The 13743-nt window shown below is 41.5% G+C and overlaps 1 protein-coding gene across 2 annotated transcripts in view; it reads right to left on the reverse strand.

The window, feature by feature from the left end:
* The window catches only part of LOC138676345 (uncharacterized), a 69034-nt gene that overhangs the window by 40707 nt on the left and 14584 nt on the right, over positions 1 to 13743 (reverse strand). For both annotated transcript variants that reach the window (XM_069765542.1, XM_069765543.1), the window contains exons 3-7: positions 13091 to 13150; positions 4036 to 4088; positions 2246 to 2390; positions 1776 to 2155; positions 12 to 240 (exon numbers count right to left, since the gene is read on the reverse strand). In XM_069765542.1, coding sequence (XP_069621643.1) covers positions 12 to 240; positions 1776 to 2155; positions 2246 to 2390; positions 4036 to 4088; positions 13091 to 13150 — 867 coding nt within the window. The remainder of the gene's footprint in view (positions 1 to 11; positions 241 to 1775; positions 2156 to 2245; positions 2391 to 4035; positions 4089 to 13090; positions 13151 to 13743) is intronic.

A 13743-nucleotide genomic window follows, 5' to 3' on the forward strand; every position in this document is an offset into this window, starting at 1 on the left:
CTTACTCATACCTTTACTGGTTCTTCATGAGAGCAATTTAAGCAGCTGACCATGAAGGTGCACTCCAGCAATACCAGATCTCTGGCGCTGGCTCCTTGAATATCCACATACCCCAGCACAGGTGAGTATTGGTGCAGCATGGTAGGGAGGAAGGTCCCAGAGATACGGCTGTTACATTTTTCACATTGTGCTGTACACGGCTGCTTTCCAGTCAGTGACAGGTCTGCTGTAATCCTACACCTGAAGACACAAAATGAAAATTAGTACAAGGTCCCAGGCGAATTTCCAGCATTTTAGTAGCAATATTTATTTAGTTGCATTTGTAACATGCGTATGAGCACACAGAGAAGTAAACACTTTTATTCTATGTGTACATTTAGGCCCCAATTCGTCATTGCCTTTGCACCTATTTTTCTTTGCCTAGCTTTGTGTGTTTTTTGGTTTGCTTTCAATTCATTATTCTATTTGCGCCTTTTGTTATGTCTATTTTATATGTTCTAACCGGTTTTTGTTTTTCACTTTGTAGGAAAATACCTGAGTAGACTCGAAAGATTGCAATTTGTTACCATATTTTCAGTTACAAATAGAGAAAAAGACCAGCACATACAAGCTAGTGTGAACAGGCGCAACCAAAAAAAGCATACAAGTTGAAAAACGATAAAGGTTGCAACATAATTTACCAAGAATTATTACTCTAGAACATTGAAGATTTTATTAAATACTTTTTGGACATGTGCACTCCCATTCCCATCAGCCACAGGTGATTTTAAGTAGTTAGCTGGTCCACTCCTGACCCATAAATTGTAATTGTCAAGGAGAGGTGACAAAACAGGACAGGGACCCAACTTTCGAAGGACGCCTTGACATGGCAGTTGGGCACACAGAGAGATTAGAGTAATCATTCTTGTTAAATTATGGTGCAACCTTTATCGTTTTTCATCTTTTCAGTTAGCCATTAAAAGGTATCAACCACTGAGGACTCTCAAATCTAAATATTTTTCAAGGCAGAGTCTAGTAATTCCAGATGTTTTAGGCTGATTCATCAATTGTGACTCTTCAAAAAGTCACAAATTGGATGCAACTTCACTCTAGTCTCCTCCTGGTGTGATTTTGAGTATGACAAAATTTTGCAATATTTTTGGAGCCAAAAGTTGCAAAAACAATTAAGAAGAAAGACCATTTTTTAAGTTCACGTTAAATACATGAATCACGTCCACCATTTTTGATGAATTTGGCGCAAAAAGGGCAATAGCACAGGATAAAAGAAAGTGCTTTAAAATAAATGCAAATGATGATTCAGGGTCTTAGATTTAGTAGCTTACGTAATTCTGCATAGTGTACTAATTTTGGCTTCATTGCCATATACAGTCCTGCTCATCATTATTGACACCCATGAAGTTTAAGTATATAATGAGGAATATATCCTGAAAAAAATGAATCAATTGAAACAGTTTTTTTTTTGCACAGAAAAACCTAAAGCTTGCTGTGACACTGGTATTAACATCACTTGATACACCTCGTGTGCTACAGCAGCGGAGAAGAATGGAGACTGAGTTATTGAGGGCTACTTTTGCAATCTCATAACAAGCCACCAAGAAAAAGGACCACTTTGCCTTCACTTGCTCTATAGTCCTCTCAGTAAAAGCACCAACACTAATTTACAGAGGTTTCCATTGTATCAGCATGATACATTACCATTGCTGGACATTTTTTGAGTTTCTCTAGCGAAACTGTGGAAGTTGCTGAAATGACACTTTGTGACTCCGAATTCTCACCTGCTGCACTCCGATGACACTACAATGACCTGTGCAGTCAAAGTGCCCACGGCAACTCCCAATTTTAATCCCAAGAACCGTATTTCTGTCCCCTTTCGTGGACCGTGTGCAGCTCCTCCTTCCACACTTCTCAACCCATCACGGGTGCCAGACTCTAGGTCATCATCATTGTCATCTTCATCATCATCATCATCTTCTTCATCAAAGCTTATCCAGCTATCCGAGTCATCTTCCTCCAAATCTTCTTGTAGGTCAGTCTCATGTTGTGCCTCGTCTTTAGCATTGTCCTTCTCACTTGATTTAGCTGTGACTGCTGCTTGCAACTGCTGATAAGGCACAAACTTTAATCCAGCCTTTTCTACGTCAATGTCTCTTTTTAACTAGAGCAATGAAAAATTACAGAATTAGCGTTAAGATGCAAAACTGGATAAATGTGCATTTTATGTTACACTGCAAGGAAATAACGTTACCAGGCGAGCTCCTTCTGTATACAAGCGCTCCAAGTTGCGATCTAACCAGAGTAAAAAAGGCCTAAACAAAAGCTCCACTTTTCCAACCAACTGATTAGTTGCATGCTTTCCTTCCAGCCATGCCTTCGAGGCGTCACACACATGCCTGTAAAGAATTATTAAAATAGGTTTAGGCTCTGTTTACATCTGCATCATGCTGTTACTCATGCGATTACTATTAGAGTTAAGCTAATGGACCCATAAGTCATTATTATTCATCGGGATTTGGGCAGCACAGTGGCTCAGTGGTTAGCACTGTAGCCTTGCAGCGCTGGAGTCCTGGGTTCAAGTCCCACCAAGGACAACATCTGCAAGGAGTTTGTATGTGTTTCCTCCGGGTTCTCCAGTTTCCTCCCACATTCCAAAGACATACTGATAGGGAATTTAGATTGTGAGCCCCAACGGGGACAGCAATGATAATGTGTGCAAACTGTAAAACGCTGCAGAATATGTTAGCGCTATATAAAAATAAAGATTATTATTATTTGTTGGGAATGCATAATAGCAGTCATGGCTCATTATAAATGGAAACTCTGATGTTAACCCCTTCACAACATATGACGTATATTTATGTTATATGTTGTGTCTCTGACTTTGATGTGGGCTCACCCTCTGAGCCAGCATCTTCCCTGACGCATAAGGGCAGATTTAATAAGCAATCATGTACTTTAAACAGCTGCGAGTGGAGCGATGCTCCGCGGGAAGCCAATGGGTTGTCATGACAGCTATGGGTCTGCTGATGGCCCCTGTGCCTGTCTTTACGATCATAGGAGATCGTGATTTCTGTTATACATTGTAGGGCTGATGCACTGCCATGTACAGCACTAGCTATTGGACGACTGCAGATTCAAATCCCCTAAGGGGAGTATTAGATACAGTAAAAAAAAAAGGTCAAATCAAACCCTTCCTTTTGCCTCATTAAAAATAAAACAATGGAAAAAATTCACATTTGGTATTGCTGTATTTAGAAATGTCCAAAATATCAAAATATAAAAAATGTATCCGATCGGTAAACGGAGTAATGAGAAAAAGTCAAAAAGCCAGAATTACATTTTTTGGTCGTTCCAACATTACAATAAAGTGCAATAACAGGCAATCAATACATTGTATCTACTCCAAAATGGCATAATTAAAAATATCAGCTCGGTGCCCAAAAAATAATAAACCCTTACACAGCCCCAGATTGCGAAAAATGAAATTGCTACGGGTCTCTGAAAAAGGCAACAAAAGCAGAAATATTTTTTCATATAACATTTGCAAGATTTTTTTCACCACTTAAAAAAACCCAAAACTATACATGTTTGGTATTTATATATTTGTGCTGATCTGGAAATCATATTGCCAGGTCAGTTTTAGCATTTAGTGATCATGGTAAATACAAAACCCAAAAAAGATCAGAGGAATTTTACTTTATTTTGCAATTGCACTGCTCTTTGATTTGTTTCCCCCATTTTCAAGTACCCTAAATGGTAAAATAAATGAGGTCATTCTAAAGTACAACTCATCCCACAAAAAACAAGCCCTCATACGACTATGTGGACAAAAAAATAAAGCTATGGCTCTTGGAAGAAGGGTAGAAAAAAAAATGAAGGCGTGAAGGGATTAATATAGATACGCCTTATTTGTTCAATGCACCATCTGTATGGAGTTTGTAAGTACTCCCAGTCTTGGTTTATTTCCTACTTTACTCTGTTCTGCCTTCGTGAATGACAGATACTAAGCAGGGACCAATGTGAGATGTGTTACCATACCTGCCCATGATGGAGGGCAAATCTTGGTCTTCAGGAATCTGAATTGTGAAGACCTGCAAATAAAATGAATAAGTAAACATTTTTCTACAATAACAACAGTCTTGAAATATTCTCTGAATGCATCAAGCCTGCGCACTGAAGTACTTTGCTCTGCCCTCAACAGGGCAGACAATGTACGCCTGCGCCGGAGCCGCAGCGTGACTACAAGAAGAGGACGTCACCGTAAGAAGATGGGAGGCGCCGGACCGGACCGCGATGCCCATCGGATCGGACCGCCCCTGGGTGAGTATAATCTAACCTCTTTTTCTCATCTTTCAGGATACATCGGGGGCTTATCTACAGCATTCCAGAATACTGTAGATAAGCCCCTGATGCTGGTGGGCTTAGCTCATCTTCGATTTTGGTGGTGACAGGTTCCCTTTAAATACAAGTATGTTAGAAAAATGTATGATTTCCCATTACATAAATAAAGATAAACCGGGTATTCTAGGTTTCTTTTTATTTAAGCATACAGAACTAAGCATTTAATATTACACCTATTACGTATTTTATACCTATACTAGCAGGTGTGCTAGCCTTTCTTTTGGGTCAGTTTCTTGGACTCAGTACATTTGGAGGTGTGGATGCCCATTTGGGCTGTGCACTTTAATCTATCCAGCTTTCAACAGGCAGGTGTAATACAAAGTCAGGCCCAGGTCCTGCCCTGCCACTGGGTGGGCACATAGTAAGGAACAGCTTTTACAAAAACGATATCAACCAAGTACTCAATGTTTTTTTTACATGTGTTACTATTTATTTACCGTACTTACTATAGTGGTTCTATGCATTGTATTTATCCTAAGATATACTTTTAGAACAGTGTTTCCCAAACTCCAGTCCTCACGGCCTCCAACACGTCATGTTTTCAGCATTCAGTTATTATTGTACAGGTGAGAGAAGCTTGGGCAATCTCTGCTGTCTCGATAATAATTGCATCATCCGTGCAATACTAAGGAAATCCTGAAATCACGATCTGTTGGGGGCTGTGAGGACTGGAGTTTGGGAAATAGTTGTAGCATAACGTATAATCAGATAGTATTCTTGGATTACTCAGACCCCATTTCTCCAACATACACGCGGCAGCTATCGACATGCTACAATGGTTCACTAGAAAACCTTTAGGTTAACAATTAAGAGACTGATACTGGCTGTTCTAGAATGTTCTTGGTTGTTGGACTCCTTTTTATGCACCAATAAGATAAACGGACAGGGGATGTATTCATTTGGGGTTAGAACTACCTTGAAGCAAATGGAAATAACAGCTATCAGACACTCCTGGCATAGCTAACCATTATAAGAACTGTTGGCACATTGTGGAGAAAAATTTAAATGTTACAATATCCTTAAAGGGATTGTCTGGCGCTGCTCACTTCCAGTGAGTCGCAGTGATGAGGTTGCAGTCTTTATATACCTGTCAGAATGCATGCACAATTGGCAGGTGTCGCACACCCATCTTATTCATTAGAATAGGAGAGCTGCGCGATACATGCTGATTGGGCACACATTCTGGCAGGAGTGTGGAAATGTGTTGTCATCGCGCCCGATGCAAAAGAGAGCAGCACCAAACAACCCATTCATATTTGCGGTTATCTGGGATATATCAAGATTTCTTGTTGTCCCAGTGCAGTCTATTCCCTCCCAGTTAAATTCCTATGGTAATAACATACATGTAAGCATGGCCAACTTATTGGTTATGGCTGTCTCAAAGAACAATCCTATAAGATATCCTTGCTTACATGCCATATATACTCAAGTATAAGCCGAGATTTTCAGCCCACTTTTTTGGGCTGAAAGAAATCCTCTCGGCTTAAACTCGAGTCATACGCAGGGGTCGGCAGAGGATGGGGAGCGGCAGCTGTGTAATTCTACTTACCTGCTCCTGGTGCGGTGTCCCTGGTTCTCCAGCGCCGGCAGCTTCTTCCTGTAGTGAGCGGTCACATGGTACCGCTCATTAAAGTAATGAATATGGACCCGACTCCACTCCCATAGGGGTGGAGCCGCATATTCATTACTGTAATGAGCGGTACCATGTGATAGCTCACTACAGGAAGAAGCTGCCGGCGCCGGGCAACAGACGTGCAGGGACCGCGCCAGGAGCAGCTGAGTATAACGCAGTGCGCGATATTCACCTGCTCCCCGTTCCACCGTCGGCGCCACTGCGTCTTCCCCGTCCTCTACACTGACGCTCAAGTCAGAGGGCGCGATGAGGCGATTAGTGCGCTTCGCCCTCTGCCTGAACAGTCAGTGCGGAGGCCGGTGAAGACACAGCGGCAGTCAGCGGTGGAACGGGGAGCAGGTGAATATAGTAAGTGCCGGGGGCCTGAGAGGTGAGTATGTAATTTTTTATTTTTTTAATCGCAGCAACAGCATATGGGGCAAATTTCTCTATGGAGCTTCTTATGGGGCCATGTGCAGCATTATATGGGGCAGTTATCTGTATGGAGCATCTTATGGGGCCATGTGCAGCATTAGGCTAGGTTCACATTGCGTTAGTGCAGTCCGTTCAACACATACGTTAAACAGACTGCGTTAACGCAAGTGCCGAAAAAGATCGCGTTTATGCGATCGCGCTAGCGCAGATGCTCTATCTGTGCTAGCGGTGAAGGACCCGAAAACGCTGCAGACTGCGTCCAAGGGTCCGTCACAGAATGACGGCACATCGCTAACGCATGCCGATTATGACATGCGTTAGCGATGCACTACATAATGGCAGTTAATGGGTGCACTAACGCATCCGTTACATAGCGTTAGTGCCGCTATGTAACGGATGCCGTCAGAGCATTGCCATTAACGCAATGTGAACCCAGCCTTATATGGGGCAAATATCTGTATGGAGCATCTTATGGGGCCATGTGCAGCATTATATGGGGCAATTATCTGTATGGAGCATCTTATGGGGCCATGTGCAGCGTTATATGGGGCAATTATCTGTATGGAGCATCTTATGGGGCCATGTGCAGCACCATATGGGGCAAATATCTGTATGGGGCCATGTGCAGCATTATATGGAGCAAATATCTGTATGGAGCATCTTATGTGGCCATGTGCAGCATTATATGGGGCAAATCTCTGTATGGAGCATCTTATGGGGCCATGTGCAGCATTATATGGGGCAAATATCTGTATGGTGCATCTTATGGGGCCATGTGCATTATATGGGGCAAATATCTGTATTGGACCATGTGCAGCATTATATGGAGCAAATATCTCTATGGAGCATCTTATGGGGTCATAATCAACATTTGTGCAGCATTATATGGGGCATATTTTAATATGGAGCCCATCATAAACTATATGGAGCATTATATAGGGCGTATTTTGTATGAAGCATCTTATGGGGCCATCATAAACTTTATGGAGCATTATATGGAGCTCCTGATTCAATATGGATATTCAAAAACACAACCTACTGATGTCTCAATTAGTTTTACTTTTATTGGTATCTATTTTTATTTTTGACATTTACCAGTAGCTGCTGCATTTCCCGCCCTAGGCTTATACTCGAGTCATTAAATTTTCCCAGTTTTTTGTGGCAAAATTAGGGGGTCGGCTTATACTCGGGTCGGCTTATACTCGAGTATATACGGTATGCCCTTTGAACTGTGGTTGGAAAAAACCTGATCCAATGTGTTTCTTGTTTCCATGTACCCGGATATTCGTGACCAAAGCAAGGAATCATATCTAAAGTCTCATCTCATGTCAGCAGGCTGCGCTCATTATGTTGTACTGTGCTGCCAGGGTACCAGAGACAGAAGTACAGATACTTAGTACATAAAGGACCGGGGCCCTACATTACAACCAGCTATGACCCATGTGAAGATTTTAGATTGCTTTACAATATTGAGTGGGACAGGAGCAGAGATTCCAGGTTTAATATTAAAGAAGGGGCAATGAGGAGGGCAAGACAAAATAGAGCCATCTACTGTCAACCACTGCATTTTTATAATTCAACAAAGAGTGCTGCCGAGACGCACAAAATGATGAAAATAACATCAATCATCATCTCAAAGCCAACAAGCATCTTATTGAATCCTCTCTGGGAGAAAGTGAGGGGACAGCTTTAATCTCCTGAATGTAATCTCGTAAAAAAAAAAGCTCAGAGGGGAGGGAGGTGGAATTAATTGCATTGAGCAAAGTTGTTATTAGAAGGATCCCAGTTCTCTGCGTGAGGAAGATGAAAGAGCAAATTAGACAATCAGGATGACTTCCCAAGATAGGAGAATTTAAATTATATACAAGCACAGTCACACGTCTGGACCCCAAGAGCATCATAGGCTATGTTGTGAGGCGAAATTTTAACCCCGCGTGTTCCAATTCACTAAACAATTTTGCCCTATCTACATAATGGGGAAAAAGTGAAAGGAAAAGTATTGGAGGCAAATTGACAGCTGCCAGATGTGAACAAGGGGGACTTAAAGAGTGAGAACGATGGCGCCAAAGAGTATATACCATACAGTTGCTAAGGTGGTGCCCCGACATGGAATACTCACCACACACGGGGATATGAACACACAAAATGCGCCACACACTACCACGTGCTTGAACACATATACCACCCTCAGCACACATTTCACCACACATACACCAACCTCGCCACATAAAAATCGAAACAAATGTCACCGCTCAAAACTCGCCACGCGCAAAATTCGCCACATGCAAAACTAGGCTCACGCAAAACTCGGCACACGTGCAAAACTCACCTCATGGAAAACTCGGCACACGCAAAACTTGCACACGCGGAAAAATTGCCACATGCACAAAAGTTGCAACACATGCAAAAGTTGCCTCACACAAAACTTGCACATACTCAAAACGAACCACACATAAAACTCGCCATGCGCAATACTTGCTGCACACAACTTGCTACACGCAACTCGACACACAAAACTCATCTCACAAAAGTTGCTACATGCATGTCACCACACGCAACTCAACACACACAACTTGACACATGAAACTCCCCCTAAAACACACACAAGTCTGGTATTATGCTTCAAAAATATAAATCTGATTAATTAGCAGACAGACTACAAGAGCAACAAATGTACCATATAGGAAATACGGCAGCTGTCAGTCACATGACCTATTATGTATATGTGTGAGCTGAACAAGGCTGACACACATGAGAACAGGAGCTGCTTCCTCAAGAGCCATATCCAACTGAGTTCCTCAATTCCTTGGAGCCACAATGACTTTCTCCTCACAACCTCTTTCTAAAACCTGGAGCACCTATTTTGCTATTGAGAAATTTGGATCCACCAAAGCTGTGTAATGGAACAAGACTCTTGATTAAGAACCTGTTTCCACATGTAACTGAGGCAACCATTTTGACAGGATGTGCCACAGGAGAAGATGTTTTCATTCCAACAATTCCTCTCATTCCATCTGATTTGTCTTTTGATTTTAAACGCCTCCAGTTTCCTGTTCGACTGGCATTTGCTATGTCCATCAACAAGGCTCAGGGACAGTCCTTGAAAGTAGTTGGAATCGATTTACAATCTCCATGCTTTTCTCGTGGTCAACTTTATGTGGCCTGTTCAAAAGTTAGAACAGCCAAAAATCTGTCTTTGCACCTGAAGGAAAAACTAAGAATGTCTTTTATCAAAGGGCTCTCGAATAAGTAGTAGAAGATTGCTTCACATTACTTGGCCAATTTTGTTAAATCCGTCGGGAATATCTCTGGTGTTGAAATATATGTTGTGAAATGCTTCTATTAGCTTAGTTTTTGCCTTTTAATAATTACATTTCTATTTGTTTTGTGGTTTTTGTGTGCAGAAAAAATTTTTTGTTAACACGTTCTATTTTGCTAACAGCAGTTATTAACCCTGGGTAGTACAGATCCATATATATATATATATATATATATATATATATATATATATATATATATATATATATATATATATATATATACATACACACATACTAGATGGTGGCCTGATTCTAACATATCGGGTATTCTAGAATATGTAGGTAGTATATAGAACAGGCTACGTACTATATTGCACAGTGACGTAGTATATAACACAACCGACGTAGTATATATCGGAGCTACGTAGTATGTAACACAGCCACGTAGTATATAACATAGCCACGTAGTGTATTGCACGGGCACGTAGTATATTGTTCAGCCACGTAGTATATAGCAGAGCCACGTAGTATATTGTAGAGCCACGTAGTATATTGCACAGCTACGTAGTGTATTGCACAGCTATGTAGTATATTGGTCAGCGACGTAGTATATAGCAGAGCCACATAGTATATAATAACCACGTAGTATATTGTAGAGGCACGTAGTATATTGCACAGCCGCGTAGTATATAACAGAGCCACGTAGTATATTGCATAGTCGACGTAGGATATAACAGAACCGACACAGCCACATAGTATATTGCACAGCTACGTAGTATGTAACACAGAGCACGTACTATATTGCACAGCCACGTAGTATATTGGACAGTCACGTTGAACATTGCCCAGCTACATAGTATATAGCAGAGATGTAGTATATAACAGAGCCCATGCAGTATGTAACACAGCCCACGTAGTATATAGCAATGTGGGTACTATATGCGTGGTTAAAAAAAGACTTAAAATAAAAAATAAACATATACTCACCTTCTGAAGACCCCTTGAAGTCCTGGCACCTGTGTGCGGTGCACGCGGCAGCTTCCGGTCCCAGGGCTGGTATGAGCGCAGGACCTGTGATGACGTCGCGGTCACATGACAGTGACGTCATGGCAGGTCCTTCTCGCACAGCATCTTTGGCACCGGAACCTGCAGCTTGCACTGCTGAGGACAGCGCACGATGTCGGATGGTGAGAATAACCTTTTTTTTATTATTATAATTTGTAACATTAGATCTTTTTACTATTGATGCTGCATACGCAGCATCAATAGTAAAAAGTTGGTCACACAGGGTTAATAGCTGCGTTAACGGAGTGCGTTACACCGCGTACCGTTAACGCTGGCATTAACCCTGTGTGAGCGCTCGGCGCTGACTGCAGGGCAGTAAAGCAGCGGCCATTTCGCTGCCAGACTATGGCCGTCGCTGATTGGTCATGGCAAAACGCCCACGACCAATCAGCGACTTGGATTTCCATGACAGACAGAGGCCGCGACCAATGAATATGCGTGACAGACAGACAGAAAGACGGAAGTGACCCTTAGACAATTATATAGTAGATATATCTACTATATAATTGTCTAAGGGTCAAAACTATATATACAGTACAGACCAAAAGTTTGGACACACCTCATTTAAAGATTTTTCTGTATTTTCATGACTATGAAAATTGTATATTTACACTGAAGACATCAAAACTATGAATTAACACATGTGGAATTATATACTTAACAAAAAAGTGTGAAACGACTGAAAATGTGCCTTATATTCTAGGTTCTTCAAAGTAGCCACCTTTTGCTTTGATTACTGCTTTGCACACTCTTGGCATTCTCTTGATCAGCTTCAAGAGGTAGTCACCGGAAATGGTTTTCACTGCACAGGTGTGCCCTGTCAGGTTTAATAAGTGGGATTTCTTGCCTTATAAATGGGGTTGGGACCATCAGTTGTGTTGAGCAGAAGTCTGGTGGATACACAGCTGATAGTCCTACTGAATAGACTGTTAGAATTTGTATTATGGCAAGAAAAAAGCAGCTAAGTAAAGAAAAACGAGTGGCCATCGTTACTTCATTACTAGAAATGAAGGTCAGTCAGTACGAAAAATTGGGAAAACTTTGAAAGTGTCCACAAGTGCAGTTGCAAAAACCATCAAGCGCTACAAAGAAACTGGCTCACATGAGGACCGCCCCAGGAAAGGAAGACCAAGAGTCACCTCTGCTTCTGAGGATAAGTTTATCCGAGTCATCAGCCTCAGAAATCGCAGGTTAACAGCAGCTCAGATTAGAGACCAGGTCAATGCCACACAGAGTTCTAGCAGCAGACACATCTCTACAACAACTGTTAAGAGGAGACTTTGTGCAGCAGGCCTTCATGGTAAAATAGCTGCTAGGAAACCATTGCTAAGGACAGGCAACAAGCAGAAGAGACTTGTTTGGGCTAAAGAACACAAGGAATGGACATTAGACCAGTGGAAATCTGTGCTTTGGTCTGATGAGTCCAAATTTGAGATTTTTGGTTCCAACCACCGTGTCTTTGCGCAACGCAGAAAAGGTGAACGGATGGACTCCCACCTGGTGCCTGGTTCCCACCGTGAAGCATGGAGGAGGAGGTGTGATGGTGTGGGGGTGCTTTGCTGTAGGGATTTTTTCAAAATTGAAGGCATACTGAACCAGCATGGCTACCACAGTATCTTGCTGCGGCATGCTATTCCAGCCGGTTTGCGTTTAGTTGGACCATAATTTATTTTTCAACAGGACAATGATCCCAAACACACATCCAGGCTGTGTAAGGGCTATTTGACCAAGAACTAGATTGATGGGGTGCCACGCCAGATGACCTGGCCTCCACAGTCACAGACCTGAACCCAATCGAGATGGTTTGGGGTGAGCTGGACCGCAGAGTGAAGGCAAAAGGGCCAACAAGTGCTAAGCATCTCTGGGAACTCCTTCAAGATTGTTGGAAGACCATTCCCGGTGACTACCTCTTGAAGCTCATCAAGAGAATGCCAAGAGTTTGCAAAGCAGTCATCAAAGCAAAAGGTGACTACTTTGAAGAACCTGGAATATAAGACATATTTTCTGCTGTTTCACACTTTTTTGTTAAGTATATAATTCCACATGTGTTAATTCATAGTTTTGATGCCTTCAGTGTGAATTTACAATTTTCATAGTCATGAAAATACAGAAAAATCTTTAAATGAGAAGGTGTGTCCAAACTTTTGGTCTGTACTGTATATAGATATATATATAACCCCTCTAATGTCTAACAGGTACAATTAACCTCCCACCCTGAGAACAAGTAATTGAAAGTAAATTCTTTCCACAAATGTAAAATGGTAAGTGGAGTAAAGGCTCATTGGTTTGACATTAAAGCTCAATGTGCAATGTTAAATACCTGCAAGGGATAGTCCTCAGGGAACTCCAGTAAAATCTCTATTTCCTTTAGATCAAATGGCTGCGGAAGACAAATATATGCATTAGTTTTTTATCCTACTGTTTAAGTAAAATGATAAGGGAGCCAGATGAAGCCAGTGTCTGGACGGAGACAAAAAAAAAAAAAAAAGAGGAAAATGGATGCAAATAAGAACAAGACCTCTGCATATGCTTTTAATCTAAGCATAGATTTAGTTCTGGGTATCTTTTCAGAATAAGCCATCATAAAAATGTGAAATCAAAATTTATCTCCAGTAAATAATTTATAACCTTTATTTATCAGACGTTTCTTTTCTGCAGGCTGCATACTGAATTGTCAGTTTTCCCTGAACTCTGCTCAAAATAATAACTAGCTGTTAAGGGGTCTTCCATACGCTGCAACCACAGGAAAGAGGAGATCCTGCGTTCCTATCTCTCTCACACATACAGTAGTGGCCAAGAGTTTGGAGACTGACACAAATTTTGTTTTTAACAATATTTGCGGTTTCAGTGTTTGTAGACGTTTTAAGTCAGATGTTTCTATGGTTACTGACATACAATTATAAGCAATTCATAAGATATCACACTTTTATTCACAAATACATCAAGTTTATACAGTTAAGACTTCTACAACTC

This window comes from Ranitomeya imitator, chromosome 4 (assembly GCF_032444005.1).
Source record: "Ranitomeya imitator isolate aRanImi1 chromosome 4, aRanImi1.pri, whole genome shotgun sequence".
NCBI classification, from domain to species: domain Eukaryota; kingdom Metazoa; phylum Chordata; class Amphibia; order Anura; family Dendrobatidae; genus Ranitomeya; species Ranitomeya imitator.